Consider the following 20,185-nt stretch of genomic DNA (forward strand, 5'->3'; position numbering starts at 1 on the left):
CTTCTGTAGTCAAGCGAAAAATCAAATCAACTTGAAATACAGTTACATGAGAAATATTTGTTGAAAAATTGAAAGTGGCAACTAAAGAAGTTAATAAAATACAGTAAGCAATAAAAAAAGACTAACATCCAAATTTCTCCTGAGTCACAACTTTAATCACTATGAATAGAGGTGTTTAATCATTTTGTTGTTAAGATTTCCCATAGAAGAAAACACTTTTATTGAGGTGCCACACAGAGGAGCTAGCCTTCATAAAATGATCAAGTACCAGAAACCATCAGGCTGGGATTATAGCCTTCAGGTTTGTAATACTCAGACTTGGTAAGAATTATACTTTGCCTTCTCAAACAGGCCCAAGAGGAGGAAGCTCACTTTTGCATTGTGCATCAAAGTGATGTACCAACAATTTCAACTACTGAGTCTAACAACCATCACCACCCTTATACCTATAACATGTCAGCCCAAAGCTGTTTACAAACAATCCAGTATGCTGGCACATACCATACACTTCACTCACCACTCAAATATAGTAACATTTGGGGTGGCGTGCAGCAGGTATTAGTAGTACGTACCAACACTACACTTAGAGATGAGAATAAAAATTTCATGAACCATTAAAAAGTTACAGCTCAGTGGTGTAAAGGGAAAGGGTAGCTCACCTTAGCAGAACTTTCTGAATGTTTTGTGGGAGTGAACAGAGCAAGGACAGCATAATACTGATTCCCCATGGAAAAGTACCGGAAGGGAAAAAAAAAATACTTTCTGCACTCTCCCAAATTCCTGTCCCTCAAATATCAAGACAGACCATTTCAATCAGAGATCTACATCCCAGCTGCATTTTAAAATATAGTCAGTAAATAAGAATGACATTTTAATGTCTGTATTAAAAAGGGGAGAAGGCAACAGGTTAGTAGAGCCCAGAGTGGATACAAAATTTGTATCTGCATCCAATTGGTAAAAGTGATCCACTGATATCCGTGGATATAAAGTGGATAGCCATAGGGCTCTAGATACAAAATTCATATCTGCATCTGATCCGTGATCTGCAAAAATGGTCTGTGGATATCCGTAGATTTCCAGGGCTCTCCTAGTCAGAGGTTTGAAGGGATTGGCTATGTGTCTCTCATGTCCTTCACAGTTGCTCTTTTCACTATGATTGAAGTCCCACTTTAAATAAAACAACGGCCAGCACCAGACTTTTTTTGTGGGGGAAATCTACTGGAGGGGAGGAGGTTTGGGAAGAAAGCAGCAGGTGAACACCAGTGGGTGTCTTCAAAAAGATGTCTTGATGTAAGTGTCAGTCAATGGTGAAAGCAAAGAAGGAGCTATTCTTCCATTTCCCTCTAATCTAGAGATCATGTACCTCCTTCTTCCCTAAGGTTTCAGAGTAACAGCCGTGTTAGTCTGTATTCGCAAAAAGAAAAAGGAGTACTTGTGGCACCTTAGAGACTAACCAATTTATTTGAGCATGAGCTTTCGTGAGCTACAGCTCACTTCATCGGATGCATACCATGGAAACTGCAGAAGACATTATATACACACAGAGACCATGAAACAATACCTCCTCCCACCCCACTGTCCTGCTGGTAATAGCTTATCTAAAGTGATCATCAAGTTGGGCCATTTCCAGCACAAATCCAGGTTCTCTCACCCTCCACCCCCGCCCCTCCACACACACAAACTCACTCTCCCGCTGGCAACAGCCCATCCAAAGCGACCACCCTCCCCACAATGCGCACGACAATCAAGGTGGGCCACCTCCTGCACAAATCCAGGTTCTCTCACACCCCCCACCCCCCTCCAAAAACCACACACACAAACTCACTCTCCCGCTGGCAACAGCTCATCCAAAGTGACCACTCTCCCTACAATGTGCATGACAATCAAGGTGGGCCATTTCCAGCACAAATCCAGGTTCTCTCATCCCCCCACCCCCATACACACACAAACTCACTCTCCTGCTGGTAATAGCTTATCTAAAGTGATCATCAAGTTGGGCCGTGATCACTTTAGATAAGCTATTACCAGCAGGAGAGTGAGTTTGTGTGTGTGGTTTTTGGAGGGGGGTGAGGGAGTGAGAGAACCTCGATTTGTGCAGGAAATGGCCCACCTTGATTATCATACACATTGTGAAGAGAGTGGTCACTTTGGATGGGCTATTACCAGCCGGAGAGTGAGTTTGTGTGAGGGGTGGGGAGGAGGGTGAGAAAACCTGGATTTGTGCTGGAAATGGCCCAACTTGATGATCACTTTAGATAAGCTATTACCAGCAGGACAGTGGGGTGGGAAGAGGTATTGTTTCATGGTCTCTGTGTGTATATAATGTCTTCTGCAGTTTCCATGGTATGCATCCGATGAAGTGAGCTGTAGCTCACGAAAGCTCATGCTCAAATAAATTGGTTAGTCTCTAAGGTGCCACAAGTACTCCTTTTCTTCTTCTCTAATGTATTCTACACCCATGCTTGCAAATTGGGATGCTACTTTTCACAATGTTTCCCCTGTCAAAGTGAAAGGCACTTCATAATTAGTTATTTTTCTCCCGACTTCTGCCCACAGGACAGTCAAATCTCTTGCCCAAATCTTCTCTATTCATTTTAAATTACAGTTTTTACACCACCTCTTTATACTAAAGATAATTTTTTTTTTTAAAAGGAACCCCTGGAATCAGAGAATCAGCAAGTTATCGTACTCTGCTGTTCCTTATCATATGGGAAAAAGCACTGCAGCATAGACACTTCTACTATTCCAAGTCTCCCCACAAAGAACATTATCTCCTCATGCCAGTTCCACAGCTGGCTCAGATACCAGTCATGGCTCTGACCCAAGCACTCTATGTCGCCAACTATTTTAATTTCCATAGGGAGTCATGCACCTCACACATCCCTCTGTCACCAGCCGAAATTCACATCAGACTTATCAGACAGCTGAAATTCCCAGGCAGACTCCTGCAGGGCACTAGTTCTGTTTTTTCTTAAACTGGGAAGAAAAAAGAATAGGAGCAATAGAAGCTAGACAGGGTGGATAAAAATCAATGATTTCTTTAAAAATAAAAAAGATTTTATTTAAAATTGGATTTTTTTTGATAAAATGCTTTTTGAGAGGGAAAAAAATCTAAAGATAGTTTTAATTCAGATATCTTTGAGCTAGAATGTATCTTATGGAATAGGGATTATAAATGCTAATTCTACAGTATGAGAATATATTCATGTAATGTTTAAGAAAAGTTTTGTAAATGAGTTCTAATAGTTCATGGATTAGGGACTCAATCTTATAGGTTTCCATGGGGCTTCTGTATAGATTTAGTTTAATCTTTCTATCTACCCACTGGGACTCGGTGCTCAGTCTAGAACAGTGGTTCTTAACCTTTACAGCAGCCTGCACCCCTTTGGTTCTCAAAATATGTTCTTGCACTTATCAAAAATCATTGAAATAGGTCAGTTCTTTAAACGTAGATATGTTTGTATATTAAAGTAATCATTAAATGTATACTGTTAATAAATACATAGGTTGGATTAAACAAAGTAGCTGTACTTACGGCAAGTTGTGCTTAAACTGTGTTTTTGATGTTTTATCTTTTAAAAAAAATCTGGCATGTCTCGCACTCCCCAGAAATGGCATCTTGCACCCCCAGGGGATGTGTGCATCTCAGGTTAAGAACCACTGGTCTAGAAGATACCATCAAAGATGCTTAGTTTTGCAGTTCTCAAACCATAGATTTGTTTCTTCAGGGATAACATGCTTGTTAATAGTAAAAATGTTTTTCAATAGAATAAATAAATATACAGACGTAAGAAACAACAGACCTCAATCTTATTGTCACACTACAATTTTGTGTACACAGAGTCAATCCCTTACCTCTCTTTAAAAGTGCAAAGTTTAAAAAAGGTCAGTGAATAGAAGATTGTTGGGGGCGGAACCGATCTGGACAAGGAGAAATCTGGAGATAAATGTGAGAAGGGAGGGACAGGCAGTAGAAACAAAAGTGAAACTGCTAAAGCAGCATATTCCAGAAGTCTTGAGGTCTGAGTGTAGCCTTCATTGATTTGAGATCTACCATACCTTTCTCACTAGAAGGGAAAACCTATAATGGCAGCAGGTCATAAAAAAGACCCAGTTTGGGAATATTTTAATGAAGTTTCTCTATCTCTGTGGGTGAGACAGGCATGCATGCAAAATGCAAAGAGCGCAACAAAGAAATGCAAGGCTGGTTGCCCAAATGAAACATCATGAGAAGTGTTCCTCAGGAGGAAGCTGCGTTCAAGATGATGAAAGGAACATGTCTGAACATGCAGGATCTTCAGGTTGGTAAACTTTTTTATTTCATATTTCTTTCTTAAGGACTGTCTGTCTTCCTTCTGGACTATTCTTGAATTCTCATGTTTGAGCAAAAAGTATAGTCGTTACTCTATGGTAAAATCATTTCAGATGCAGTTGTGATAAAAAATAATTAGCTGAAATAGGCAGATCTTCCTTTTACAATTTCACCTTTAAAGTGACAGGTTTCAGAGTAGCAGCCGAGTTAGTCTGTATCCGCAAAAAGAAAAGGAGTACTTGTGGCACCTTAGAGACTAACAAATTTATTTGAGCATAAGCTTTCGTGAGCTACAGCGAAGTGAGCTGTAGCTCACGAAAGCTTATGCTCAAATACATTTGTTAGTCTCTAAGGTGCCACAAGTACTCTTTTTTTTTTTTTAACCTTTAAAGTGGTATTAGTGTCAGTGAATGCAATGAATAATATTAAATTAGCAGTATGGCAATAATAATTGAACAACTGCATTAACTTATTTTGTTTAGGAGAATCTATTCTCAACATACAGGAGTCTGAAGACTATCCACCTTCAAGATCACCATCATTTTCTATAGTTTCAGAGTTATCTGCCAATGATAGTGGTTCAGTCACATCATGTATGTCACATATCCACAGTACATCACTGTAGCAAAAAACAAAACACCCTCCATCATCCAGAAACAACCATAGATATGTGATAAGAACCAGCAGATTATGAAAAGAGATGATTGATGAAAAATTGCCTCGTTTGTTTATGCAACAAACTCTCCTTTCCGTATGATTGAGAACCCACACTTCATTAGCATGGTTCAGTCATTAAGACCAGGATACAGTCCACCCAACAGAGCAGATGTCACAGGCAAATTGCTGGATAAAGTGTATGAAAGAGAAATTGAGCCGTGTGCAAAAGGTCTAGAGGGTAAAATTGTTAACCTGAGTCTTGATGGGTGGGAGCAATGTCCACAATGATCGTTATGTGCTTGTGTGACAACAGAAGAAGGGAATGTCTTCCTTACAGAAACAATTGATACATCAGGAAATGCATACAGCAGAATACTTACAAGAAGTAGCAGTAAAAGCTAACACAAACTGTGAAAAGAAATTCAAAAGTCTAGTATGCAGCTTGGTCACAGACAATGCTGCAAATGTATCCAAGGTTAGAAGAAACTATTTAGAAGAGAGTCCCAAGCTAACAACATACAGTTGCAGTGCTCATTTGATGTACCTCCTAGCCAAAGACTTCAGTGTTCCAGAAATAAAGGCTAATGTTGAAATTGCAAAATACTTCCATTTTGCAGCAGCTGCTCTGAAAAAAAAAAGTGGGAGAAACCAAGCTAACTCTCCCACAAGACGTGCGATGGAACTCAGTAGTGGACTGTTTTGAGCACTATATCAAGAACTGGCCTAACCTGATGACCATTTGAGAACAAAATTGTGAAAAAAAAATAGATGGCACTCTCACAGCCAAAGTTCTCAACACTGGGCTTAAGAGAAATGTTGAACACATGCCGAGTACCCTGAAACCTATTTCTGCAGCCTTGAACAAAATGCAGGGAAATAGCTGTTTTATTGCTGACGCTGTTGAAATTGACATTACTGAGTGAGATCTTAAAAAGAGAAATATGCCATGACAGATAAATTACAAGCATTAGAAAAACGAATGGGACAAGCACTATCTCCAGATCATTTTCTTGCAAATATTCTCAATACTCACTACCAGGGTCAAACCTTAACTGCTGAAGAAGAGGAATTGGCTATGACATGGACATCCAGCAATCATCCCTCCATAAATGCCAACTATAATAAACTTCAAAGCTAAGGGTGAATCATTCAAGAAATATATGTTTGCTGATGTTTTAAAGAAAGTCACACCAGTGACCTGGTGGAAGTCACTTAAGCACTTGGATTCAGAGACTGTTGAAGTGATAATCTCACTTAACAGCAGTAGCTTCTTCTGCCAGTGTAGAAAGAATATTTTCTTCCTTTGGACTAATTCAATCTAAATTGAGAAATCATTTGGGACCTGAGAAAGCAGGAAAGCTTGTTTTTCTTTTCCAGATTATGAACAAACAGGAAAATGAAGGTGAAGACGACTGCATTAGCTGCAGAAGCCAATATTTTAAGTTTCTCATGTTGACCTGGCTGACATAGTCTATTTAATTTTTGTTTTGTTTTTTAAAAATTCATTTTTCTATTTTAGTTAAACAATTTTAACAAAAAAAACCCCTGATTTTAAAGAACTTGAACGTTTAACTAAATTCAAAAATTCATATGCTTGTTTTGTTAAACCATTATGTTTCCTGTTGAAGAAAAAAATCTGGAATACGTAACGTTGTTTTAGTTAAATAAAACAATTTAAACGTGTCTGGTGATGTTCTTCTCCTAATACAGCATGGCAAGAAAATCCTCCAAATATTAACGATTAACCTGTTGAATTGGAGATAGTTCACCTCCCAAAGACTTCATAAATACCTGCTTCAATTACCTTTTGTGTATGAAATAACCAAACTATCATTCATTTTCTGATATAGCTGTAAAACTAATCTGAAAAGTTTTTAAAGTGATTTATTTTGAAAATGTATAGTGTATACCTTCTAAAAATGAAACCTACATCTCCCTCCGAGTTGTGAAGAATATGTATTAAGGTTATAACCACCAACAAGAATGCACTTTTATGTAGAAATCCATGATTAAGTCTTCCTGACTAGTGATTTAAATCACTAATTTGATTTAAATCAAATCCACCCTGAAGCTAGCATAATGTATCTTCTACTGAAGCAGAAAATAATTTAAACATACTCCAAACTAATGTATAAAGTAAGCTCATTTGTGATCTCCTGCTATGAAAGTTAAAAGGGATATGTCTTACTCCAAATACCTCTAAAATTCCATATATTCAAAGAGCCAACTTCCAAAACCAAAATCAAACAAATCATGATACACACAGATCTTGTACTCAAAATGCATTGAAGCGCATGAGTGAAATCTAAAAGAGGGGAAAAGGCTAAAAAAATGCCACAGATTTTTCCCTGTTGGGGGGGCAACTGTGCCCCTTTTATCTTGTAATCCTCCACACAAAGTGTGGCTAATGTTATATTTTAGAACACCTGTAGCAGTTCTGTTAATCAGATAAAACATTTGCTGTTTCAATTTCTGAAGAGAAGATTTCTCATGTGAGTACTGATGGTACTATTTTCATTGCACAACAGGTGAAGAAATATTGTATTTTATCATACATTTATACATTGTCTCTGGGAGGTATCTATTACTCCTGGGGGAACTCTGCACCCCCAAAAAATATTCTGCAAAATTCTGCATATTTTATTTGTTAAAATAACACTATCACATCACACCAGTTTCAATTATTTTGGTAAATTTATTTCAAAATACCTGTCAACAACTATATCTGTAACACAAGCGACAAAAAGAATTCCCCCAGAAGTAGAGAATTAAAGAAACCTCTGTGACAACAGAGTTCCTGTTTCTCTGACCACCCCCCCAGAGGCCAGCCACTCCCACTCCCCCCCCCCCCCCCCCGGCCCAGACACTCACTCCCATACCCTCCCAGAGTCCAGCCGCTGAGCGACCCTTCCCCTCTAATACCAGACACTCACACCCCCTACCCCTCTAGAGCCCAGGGATCCAGAGGGAGAAACAGCCTGATGCAGGGTCCAAGATTGAATGGCGTTTCCTGCATGCCACCTCCTTCTTTCAGGGCATGCCAGGAACTGCAGCTGCCAGGACCCTCCATCTCCTCCTCCTCGCAGCAGCTTCTATTTCTGAGCTGGGGAACTGGGCTCTGCAGGATCCAGTGGCTCCTAGTGGCAGCCAGCAGCTCTGCAATGAGAATTCTGCATTGTGCAGAATTCTCTCAAGAGTAATCTACATTCCAGAGTTTCTTGCAATTTGTGTGGATTATTACAGCCTGCAGAACATTTGCTGAAGGTCTGTGGAAAGCTGGCTGCTCAAAGGCTACAAGCTCCTCTTCTTTTTCCAGCCGGTAAATTTTAATTTCAATGCACTAGAGACTTAGGTATAATTACTTTGCTATGGCAGCAATTGTTGTTCTTACCAAAAAGACTGCAGTTGCGAATGACAGGAGATGTTGCCCAAGCAAATGTGAATAAAATGGTTTCCATTGCCACAGGACAATTTGTATTTAAAATGTTGTCCGCACTATGAACAAGTTTGAGACTCTCAACACATGTGCACACACAATACTGCTGCAAATGTGAACATCAACACTTCACAGCCTTTTGCCCCAGGATCTGGGCTGCCCATAAAGTATCCCATGTAATAAAACAGACTTTTTACAGAGAGTAAAATCAATGGCCTCTTTCCATTCAGAAAGTGTTGTCAAATCCAGATTTCAGAGTAGCAGCCGTGTTAGTCTGTATTTGCAAAAAGAAAAGGAGTACTTGTGGCACCTGGGAGGCTAACAAATTTATCTGAGCATAAGCTTCCGTGAGCTACATCTCACTTCTTTGGATGCATTAAGTGGAAAATACAGTGAGGAGATTTATATACACAGAGAACATGAAACAATGGGTGTTACCACACACACTGTAACGAGAGTGATCACTTAAGGTGAGCTATTACCAGCAGGAGAGCAGGGGGACGGGGGGGGGACGGGACTTTTTGTAGTGATAATCAAGGTGGGCCATTTCCAGCAGTTGACAAGAAAGTCTGAGGAACGGTGTGGGGGAGCAGGAAATAAACATGGGGAAAAAGTTTTACTTTGTGTAATGACCCATCCACTCCCAGTCTCTATTCAAGCCTAAGTTAATTGTATCCAGTTTGCAAATTAATTCCAATTCAGCAGTCTCTCGTTGGAGTCTGTTTCTGAAGTTTTTTTGTTGAAGAATTGCAACTTTTAGGTCTGTAATCGAGTGACCAAAGAGTTTGAAGTGTTCTCCGACTGGTTTTTGAATGTTATAATTCTTGACGTCTGATTTGTGTCCATTTATTCTTTTATGTAGAGACTGTCCAGTTTGGCCAATGTACATGGCAGAGGGGCATTGCTGGCACATGAGGTCATATATCACATTGGCAGATGTGCAGGTGAACGAGCCTCTGATAGTGTGGCTGATGCGATTAGGCCCTATGATGGTGTCCACTGAATAGATATGTGGACACAGTTGCAACGAGCTTTGTTGCAAGGATAGGTTCCTGGGTTAGTGGTTCTGTTGTGTGGTTGCTGGTGAGTATTTGCTTCAGGTTGGGGGGCTGTCCGTAAGCAAGGACTGGCCTGTCTCCCAAGGTCTGTGAGAGTGATGGGTCGTCCTTCAGGATAGGTTGTAGATCCTTGATGATGCTCCTTGATGGAGAGGTTTTAGTTGGGGGCTGAAGGTGATGGCTAGTGGCGTTCTGTTATTTTCTTTGTTGGGCCTGTCCTGTAGTAGGTGACTTCTGGGTACTCTTCTGGCTCTGTTTAGCCGTATGAAGTGGAAATCTATCAGCTTCATGAAAAAACTTGTACAGATACAGACAGACATCATCTTCCTTTCCAAATGCAAACAGATGGACATCATACCAAAAGGACTGAAGGTAAAAAGTCCATTACAATCTACATACCACACAGACTATGCCGACAGCTTGTGCCACACGCTCTCAAAGAAACTGCGGAACCACCTGATCAACATCCTCTACAGCAAACAGAGAAAGATTAAGAATGAGCTCTCAAAACTGGATATTCCCATAAAAAACCAACCTTCCACACAAACTTCCTCGTGGCTGGAGTTTACCAAAACTAGACAAGCCATTTACAACACACACTTTGCTTCCCTACAAAAGAAAAAGAACACTAAACTATCTAAACTACTACATGCCACAAGGGGCCACAACAGTGGTTCCCTTAACCCACCCTGCAATATTGTTAATCTATCCAACTATACTCTTAGCCCAGCAGAAGAATCTGTCGTATCTCGGGGCCTCTCCTTCTGCCCCTCCACCCCCACGAACGTGATACAGTTCTGTGGTGATCTAGAATCCTATTTTCGACGTCTCTGACTCAAGAAATATTTCCAACACACCTCTGAACAACATACTAACCCACAGAGACCTTCCTACCAAGACTACAAAAAGAAGGATTCTGGGTGGACTCCTCCTGAAGGTCGAAACAGACTGGACTTCTACATAGAGTGCTTCCACTGACGTGCATAGGCTGAAATTGCGGAAAAGCAGCATCACTTGCCCCATAACCTCAGCCGTGCAGAACACAATGCCATCCACAGCCTCAGAAACAGCTCTGACGTCATAATCAAAAAGGCTGACAAAGGAGGTGCTGTCGTCATGAATTGGTCGGAATATGAACAAGAGGCTGCTAGGCAGCTCTCCAACACCACTTTCTACAAGCCATTACCCTCTGATCCCACTGAGGGTTACCAAAAGAAACTACACCATTTGCTCAAGAAACTCCCTGGAAAAGCACAAGAACAAATCCGCACAGACAAACCCCTGGAACTCCGACCTAGGGTATTCTATCTGCTACCTAAGATCCATAAACCCGGAAATCCTGGAAGCCCCATCATCTCCAGCATTGGCACCCTGACAGCAGGATTGTCTGGCTATGTAGACTCCCTCCTCAGGCCCTACGCTACCAGCACTCCCAGCTATCTTCGAGACACCACTGACTTCCTGAGGAAACTACAATCCATCGGTGATCTTCCTGAAAACACCATCCTGGCCACTATGGATGTAGAAGCCCTCTACACCAACATTCCACACAAAGATGGACTACAAGCTGTCAGGAACAGTATCCCTAATAACGTCACGGCAAACCTGGTGGCTGAACTTTGTGACTTTGTCCTCACTCATAACTATTTCACATTTGGGGACAATGTATACCTTCAAATCAGCGGCACTGCTATGGGTACCCGCATGGCCCTACAGTATGCCAACATTTTTATGGCGGACTTAGAACAACGCTTCCTCAGCTCTCGTCCCCTAATGCCCCTACTCTACTTGTGTTACATTGATGACATCTTCATCATCTGGACCCATGCAAGAGAAGCCCTTGAGGAATTCCACCATGATTTCAACAATTTCCATCCCACCATCAACCTCAGCCTGGACCAGTCCACACAAGAGATCCACTTCCTGGACACTACGGTGCTAATAAGCGATGGTCACAAACACCACCCTATACCGGAAACCTACTGACCACTATTCCTACCTACATGCCTCCAGCTTTCATCCAGACTACACCACACGATCCATTGTCTACAGCCAAGCTCTACGATACAACCGCATTTGCTCCAACCCCTCAGACAGAGACAAACACCTACAAGATCTCTATCAAGCATTCTTACAACTACAATACCCACCTGCTGAAGTGAAGAAACAAATTGTCAGAGCCAGAAGAGTACCCAGAAGTCACCTACTACAGGACAGGCCCAACAAAGAAAATAACAGAACGCCACTAGCCATCACCTTCAGCCCCCAACTAAAACCTCTCCATCAAGGAGCATCATCAAGGATCTACAACCTATCCTGAAGGACGACCCATCACTCTCACAGACCTTGGGAGACAGGCCAGTCCTTGCCTACAGACAGCCCCGCAACCTGAAGCAAATACTCACCAACAACCACATACCACACAACAGAACCACTAACCCAGGAACCTATCCTTGCAACAAAGCTCGTTGCAACTGTGTCCACATATCTATTCAGTGGACACCATCATAGGGCCTAATCGCATCAGCCACACTATCAAAGGCTCGTTCACCTGCACATCTGCCAATGTGATATATGACCTCATGTGCCAGCAATGCCCCTCTGCCATGTACATTGGCCAAATTGGATAGTCTCTACATAAAAGAATAAATGGACACAGATCAGACGTCAAGAATTATAACATTCAAAAACCAGTCGGAGAACACTTCAAACTCTTTGGTCACTCGATTACAGACCTAAAAGTTGCAATTCTTCAACAAAAAAACTTCAGAAACAGACTCCAACGAGAGACTGCTGAATTGGAATTAATTTGCAAACTGGATACAATTAACTTAGGCTTGAATAGAGACTGGGAGTGGATGGGTCATTACACAAAGTAAAACTTTTTCCCCATGTTTATTTCCTGCCCCCCTACACCGTTCCTCAGACGTTCTTGTCAACTGCTGGAAATGGCCCACCTTGATTATCACTACAAGAAGTCCACCCCCCCGCTGGTAATAGCTCCCCTTAAGTGATCACTCTTTTATTACAGTGTGTATGGTAACACCCATTGTTTCATGTTCTCTATGTATATAAATCTCCGCACTGTATTTTCTACTGAATGTACCTGATGAAATGAGCTGTAGCTCACGAAAGCTTATGTTCAAATAAATTTGTTAGCCTCTCAGGTGCCACAAGTACTCCTTTTCTTTTTGTTAAATCCAGAGAACATACTCCAGGAACATGGTGTTGAAACATTCTTCAAAGCTCATATCTAGTGCCATTTGTGTTTTAAGTACAGGAGAACATGCCAAGTTATCTTCCTACCACCCTCAATAGCCTTTGAATTGTAATCAACACATGCCTGTTTGAGTGAAAAGGCTCCTCACAATGGTATCTCAAACCCTTCTCTTGCGTCAGTACATTTTTAAAAGGATGTACTAGGTACAGACTGAAGTCCTATTGTTCATTAGGAGGATTGTTGTACGTGTCTTTCATGCACTGCCTTTGTAAAATACCCCCTTGGGCCTCTTTTGAAATGCCAAGAACATATTTCTTTGATTTAAAAAGCCAACCCAAGACTGGACAAGAGATGAGGTTCTGCCAGTCAGCTCAGGTGTACGTGCATACAGAACTTGGAGAGGAGAAGTGAGATGTGCTCTCTCAAAAGAGAGTCAATTTCTGTGATTCAAGTACTTAAGACAGGCAACTGGAAGCACCTCAGAAATTCAACTCCAAATTCATTAATGCAAAAGAAACATACCTGATACACGAGTCATCCTGGTGGAAAAATAGCACTGCTCCAAGTCCTCAAAATGAGCTGTAAGCCTCTTCCGCCTTGATGCCAACGTGCTGTTATACCATGGCTGTTTTTTAGTCTGAGTGGAGAACAAGAAATACTTATTTACCAAAGAGGCCGAGGCCTGGCTTTACCTGTTTTGGTACATTTTACCAAATTGTATAGAGACATGCCCTTTTATTTTTTAAGAGGTTATGAAACTGGAAAAAGACCAAAGGCCTTTTTTCTACATTTATCTGCCTCTCGTCACATCTGGTTATTTTACTGACAAGAAAGTCAGTCACATACCCGTAATTCTTGTTTTCTGAAGGTAGTAATTATAATTGGATAATCACTTCATCGCATGCTCACGAAAGCTTATGCTCAAATAAATGTGTTAGTCTCTAAGGTGCCTCAAAGTACTCCTTTTCTTTTTGCGAATACAGACTAACATGGCTGCTACTCTGAAATCTGCTATATGAGTTGCATTCTCTTTACTTGATCTTATAAAAGATAAGCTTACATATAAAAACTTCACTCCAGTATATCAGGGCACATAAAAAAGAACCAATACAGAAACTCAAACATACATGGGCAGGGACAGTCTTTTTGTTCTGTTTGTACAAGGACTAGCACAACGGGGTCCTGGTCCATGACTGTGGCTCTTAGGCACTACAACAAGCCCTACTGGGTCATTAGCAGCAGCACCGGTGGTGCACAAAAAGGTTTATCACGTGACAATGCACAAGCCAAGTACGAAATCCTGGCTCCACTGAAGTCAATGGGAGCACTGCCACAAAGGTGCCAGGATTTCAGCTTAAGAAGTTAACACATTCAACATGCTTCTTGCTTTCATAATTAGCAATTTACTCTCAGTTCAGAAACAACAATAAGTCACTCTCACATTACAACCAGCAAGAAGCCAACAAGGATGTAATTAAATTGAAATTAAAGGAATACACCTTATGAAGAGTACACTGTATGAACAAGTAACCTGGAACAAAACAAGGCAATGAAAACGTCAAGAACTACCCATCATGTACATTCCCTGACTGTATATTGACTGGATGAACCTTAAGTTCACAACTTCCATTTCATGCTGATTGCACATATCTTGTAGGTACTCATTTTATACCGACAGCAATCCAGCTTTATGCCAAATGCACCTGACATTAAGCATCTCTGCTTCACTGCAGTTTTGACAATGAACTACACATGACAACTTTACAAATATTGAACGGGACATGCTACCATCTTTATGTTAATTACATGAACCAGGTTGCAACTGCTTTAGCCTCAGCAAATTGTGCCTACCATACTGCAAATGGCTCAGGTTCAAGAAGACTGCAAACAGCAATGAGCAATCACTTCATTTCAACTCGACAACTGTCTGGAACAGGATGAGTAATATAACCTAAACCTGAATCTTCTAGGTGGTTCCAGTCTGTACTAAGATGAAATCAATCACATGCTAAGTAGTTAATACGATTAGCAAAGCTATTACTAGATCTTAAGAGCCAAATTCCACTCCAATAGATCTCAGACTGGCAAACTGAGTTGTACTGGTAATCAGTCTGCATTAACCTGCCTTGATCAGCTAAATGCTCAACTGTGCCTACTTTAATGAAACACCAATCAAGCTTCTAGGCACAGGACCGGTGCAAGGAGGTTTCAAGCCCCAGATGAAAACTTCCACCTTGCCGGCCCCACCCCCACCGGCAGCTCCCCACCGTCCCCTCCCCTCGGCCAGCCTCCTCCCCCACCCCCGGGGCAGCAGCTCCCCGCCGCCCCCTCCCCTCGGCACAGGCAGCCCCCCCAACGGCAGCTCCCCGCCCCAGCTCACCTCTGCTCTGCCTCCTCCCCGAGCATGCCGCCGCTTCTCCCACCTCTCAGGCACACAAGTCTGGGAAGGAGAGAAGCAGAGCGGAGCAGTGCTCAGGGGAGTAGGCAGAGCAGAAGTGAGCTGGGGCGGGGAGTGGTTCCCCTGTGCACCGCCCCCCTGCCCCAGCTTACCTCCTCTCCACTGCCGCCCCTCACCACTTGGTGCCCTAGGCGACCGCCTAGTTCGCCTAATGGTTGCACCGGCCCTATCTAGGTGTAAGGGGACTGTTGCCCCCTTACTATCATTCAGTGGGGATGTTTTAGTTGCTAGCTCCCAGTACAAAAGGGGGGGAAGGGTCGATGGGGAATCAGGACCCTGAGACTGACAGCCCCCAGGAACAATGGGGAGAGGCCAATGCTCCAGGTCAACTTGAATGACAGGGCAGGCAGGTTAATCAGGGAGTCAGGAGGCCAGGGAGGTCCCGTCCTCTGTGTGAGCTGGATTTGCCTGGGTCAGTCAGAGTGGGGCCGAGCTAAGGAGAAAGCAGGGGCCCAAGCTAAGCTGGGGAGTAGAGCTGTGCCAGATCCAGAGGGACCAGAAAAGCAGCCCAGACAGAACAGACCCTGTCCTGGGAGCAGAGCTGCAGCCCCAAAGCCAGAGGCACAGCCCAGAGAGAGCAGACTTGCCCTGGGAGCAGAGCTGCAGCAACCAGAGCCAGAGGGGCCAGAAAAGCAGCCCACGAAGCAGGTCAGTGCTGGGAGCAGAGTCACAGAAGCAGCCTGCAGAGCAGAACTGTTCTGGGAACAGAGCTGTAGCAACCAGAGGCAGAGGGGCCAAAGAAGCAGTCCAGGGAGCTGGAGGCAGAGCAGCAGCAGCAGCGCAGAGACCGAGTGGTGGAGCTTGGGCTGGAGCAGTCTGGAGCTGGGTGCGGTGAGCAGCTGGGGAGACTGACGGGGACCCTGGCAGCAGGCCCAGCACAAGGAGACACCTCAGCCAAGACACTCTGCAGGCCAGGCTTTGATCATAACCCCCCTGACAGGGCGGGGGCAACACTGGGAAGAAGGGTCCTACCACTTAGAGCCTGACAGCGTGTGGCCACCACCAGAGCCAGTGTCCAACCCACAGCATCCCTGCAGCACAGCCGGGGCCTGAGAAGGAGGCCTGGGACTTACAAGGAACAGACTGTAAACTGTCCTGACATTCCAGAGACACTGTTTGTGATGTTCCCTGCCACAGAGCGGGTTGATGTGTTTCCTTTACCTGTTCCCATTTTTCCTTATTCTTTTTAAAGAAATTGTTGATTAAATAACTTGCATTTGCTTTAAATTGTATGTAATGGTCAGTGGGTCAGAGAAGTGCCTAGTGCAGAGAGAGTACCCCAAGAGTGGGGACACCCTAGCCCCTGTCCTAGGTGACCACAGCAGGGTTGGGGGTCGAGCCCCCAGGAATCCCAGGCCCAGCCTTGTTGGGGTTACGAGGACTCTGCCAGACAGGAGAGCGGAAGGGGAGTCCTCAAGGGCAGGGAAGCCACTGGGTAAAGGAAGTGGGAACGAGGACTCAGATCCTTTTGCGAGCCCACTTCACCGGGGTAGTGCAGAAGCCAGGAAAGTTCCCCACAATAGCAGGACTATTCCCCCGCTTACATAGGCAAGAAAGTCTGCTCCTTGACTACTCAATCAGTTGCTAAGTTACACTGGAAGAGGCAAGAGAGGGAGAGACAAGCAAGCAGCTGGCACAAGAGGGGAAAAAAGCAAAATCTTGCTTCTTCCTACCAAGGAAGAAAAGGTTTAGGGGGAATGCTCTGAGACCAAAGGGCCAAACACAACGAGGAGATGTTGAACGCAACTCTTACTGCTACGGGGAACTGTGCTGTACGGGAGCCATTAGGGAGAGAAGCAACCTGTGTTTTGGGACCACGGCTTAGAGCCTGTATTTCTCTTTGCTTTGGGACCTGATTGAAGAACGCCAGCTAAACATAGTTTGAGGTCGGACTGGCTAAAGCCCTGCTACGGTTTGTTGGAGCCTTAGGGCAGTGGTTCTCAACCAGAGGTACACATACCCCTGGGGGCACACAGATGTCTTCCATGGGGTACATAAACTCATCTAGATATTTACCTAGTTTTACAACAGGCTACATAAAAGACACTAGCAAAGTCAGTGTATGAATTTTTAATTTGCAAATAATGACTTGTTTATACTGCCCTATATACACTATACACTGAAATGCAAGTACAATATTTATATTCCAATTGCTTTATTTTATAATATGGTAAAAATGAGAAAGTAAGCAATTTTTCAGTAATAGTGTGCTGTGATACTTATGTCTGATTTTGTAAGCAAGTAGGTTTTAAGTGAGGTGAAACTTGGGGTACTCAGGACAGACTCCTGAAAGGGATATGGAGTTTGGAAAGGTTGATAACCACTGCCTTACAGGAAGACTTTTCTTCTCTATAATAAAGCCCATGCAGGTGTTTTGCACTTTATTAGGCTGCTTACTAAGTTATGAAAACTAAGGAACCATTTAGGATCCTCTAGAATCACAGAATATCAGGGTTGGAAGGGACCTCAGGAGGTCATCTAGTCCAATCCCCTGCTCAAAGCAGGACCAATCCCCAATTAAATCATCCCAGCCAGGGATTTGTCAAGCCTGACCTTAAAAACTTCTAAGGAAGGAGATTCTACCACCTCCCTAGGTAACGCATTCCAGTGTTTCACCACCCTCCTAGTGAAAAAGTTTTTCCTAATATCCAACCTAAACCTCCCCCTGCAACTTGAGACCATTACTTGTCGATCTGTCATCAGCTACCACTGAGACCAGTCTAGATCCATCCTCTTTGGAGCCCCCTTTCAGGTAGTTGAAAGCAGCTATCAAATATCCCCTCATTCTTCTCTTCCGCAGATAAAACAATCCCAGTTCCCTCAGCCTCTCCTCATAAGTCATGTGTTCCAGTCCCCTAATCATTTTTGTTGCCCTCCGCGGGACGTTTTCCAATTTTTTCCACATCCTTCTTGTAGTGTGGGGCCCAAAACTGGACACAGTATTCCAGATGAGGCCTCACCAATGTCGAATAGAGGGGAACGATCACGTCCCTCGATCTGCTGGCAATGCCCCTACGTATAAATCCCAAAATGTCATTGGCCTTCTTGGCAACAAAGGCACACTGCTGACTCATATCCAGCTTCTCGTCCACTGTCACCCCTAGGTCCTTTTCTGCAGAACTGCTGCCGAGCCATTCGGTCCCTAGTCTGTAGCAGTGCATGGGATTCTTCCGTCCTAAGTGCAAGACTCTGCACTTGTCCTTGTTGAACCACATCAGATTTCTTTTGGCCCAATCCTCCAATTTGTCTAGGGCCCTCTGTATCCTATCCCTACCCTCCAGCGTATCTACCTCTCCTCCCAGTTTAATGTCATCTGCAAATTTGCTGAGAGTGCAATCCGCACCATCCTCCGGATCATTTATGAAGATATTGAACAAAACTGGCCCCAGGACGGACCCTTGGGGCACTCCACTTGATACCAGCTGCCAACTAGACATGGAGCCATTGATCGCTACCCGTTGAGCCCGACAATCTAGCCAGCTTTCTATCCACCTTATAGTCCATTCATCCAGCTAATACTTCTTTAACTTGCTGGCAAGAATACTGTGGGAGACCGTGTCAAAAGCTTTGCTAAAGTCAAGGAACAACATGTCCACTGCTTTCCTCTCATCCATAGAGCCAGTAATCTCATCATAGAAGGCAATTAGATTAGTCAGGCATGACTTGCCCTTGGTGAATCCATGCTGACTGTTCCTGATCACTTTCCTCTCCTCTAAGTGCTTCAGAATTGATTCCTGGAGGACCTGCTCCATGATTTTTTCCAGGGACTGAGATGAGGCTGACTGGCCTGTAGTTCCCAGGATCCTCCACCTTCCTTTTTTTTTTTTTTTTTTTTTTTTTTTTTAAAAGATGGGCACTACATTAGTCTTTTTCCAGTCATCCGGGACTTCCCCCAAATCGCCATGAGTTTTCAAAGATAATGGCCAATGGCTCTGCAATCACATCCGCCAACTCTTTTAGCACTCTCGGATGCAGCGCACCCGGCCCCATGGACTTGTGCTCATCCAGCTTTTCTAAATAGTCCTGAACCACTTCTTTCTCCACAGAGGGCTGGTCACCTCCTCCCCATGCTGTGCTGCCCAGTGCAGTAGTGTGGGAGCTGACCTTGTTTGTGAAGACAGAGGCAAAAAAAGCATTGAGTACATTAGCTTTTTCCATATCCTCTCTGACTAGGTTGCCTCCCTCATTCAGTAAGGGGCCCACACTTTCCTTGACTTTCTTCTTGTTGCCAACATACCTGAAGAAACCCTTCTTGTTACTCTTAACATCTCTTGCTAGCTGCAACTCCAGGTGTGATTTGGCCTTCCTGATTTCACTCCTGCATCCCTGAGCAATATTTTTATACTCTTCCCTGGTCATTTGTCCAACCTTCCACTTCTTGTGAGCTTCTTTTTTGTGTTCAAGATCAGCAAGGATTTCACTGTTAAGCCAAGCTGGTCACCTGCCATATTTACTATTCTTTCGACACAACGGGATGGTTTGTCCCTGTAACCTCAATAAGGATTCTTTAAAATACAGCCAGCTCTCCTGGACTCCTTTCCCCCTCATGTTATTCCCCCAGGGGATCCTGCCCATCAGTTCTCGGAGGGAGTCAAAGTCTGCTTTCCTGAAGTCCAGGGTCCGTATTCTGTTGCTCTCCTTTCTTCCCTGTGTCAGGATCCTGAACTCGACTATCTCATGGTCACTGCCTCCCAGGTTCCCATCCACTTTTGCTTCCCCTACTAATTCTTCCCGGTTTGTGAGCAGCAGGTCAAGAAGAGCTCTGCCCCTAGTTGGTTCCTCCAGCACTTGCATCAGGAAATTGTCCCCTACGCTTTCCAAAAACTTCCTGGATTGTCTGTGCACCACCGTACTGCTCTCCCAGCAGATATCAGAGTGACTGAAGTCTCCCATGAGAACCAGGGCCTGCGATCTAGTAACTTCCGTTAGTTGCCGGAAGAAAGCCTCGTCCACCTCATCCCCCGGTCCGGTGGTCTATAGCAGACTCCCACCACAACATCACCCTTGTTGCTCACGCTTCTAAACTTAACTCAGACTCTCAGGT

At 43.6% G+C, this 20,185-nt stretch overlaps 1 protein-coding gene across 3 annotated transcripts in view; it reads right to left on the reverse strand.

Annotated features, from left to right (window-relative positions):
* The window catches only part of COP1 (COP1 E3 ubiquitin ligase), a 226,800-nt gene that overhangs the window by 145,566 nt on the left and 61,049 nt on the right, over positions 1-20,185 (reverse strand). For all 3 annotated transcript variants that reach the window (XM_073356470.1, XM_073356469.1, XM_073356471.1), the window contains exon 10: positions 13,206-13,320. In XM_073356470.1, coding sequence (XP_073212571.1) covers positions 13,206-13,320 — 115 coding nt within the window. The remainder of the gene's footprint in view (positions 1-13,205; positions 13,321-20,185) is intronic.

This window comes from Lepidochelys kempii, chromosome 8 (assembly GCF_965140265.1).
Source record: "Lepidochelys kempii isolate rLepKem1 chromosome 8, rLepKem1.hap2, whole genome shotgun sequence".
Lineage (NCBI taxonomy): Eukaryota > Metazoa > Chordata > Testudines > Cheloniidae > Lepidochelys > Lepidochelys kempii.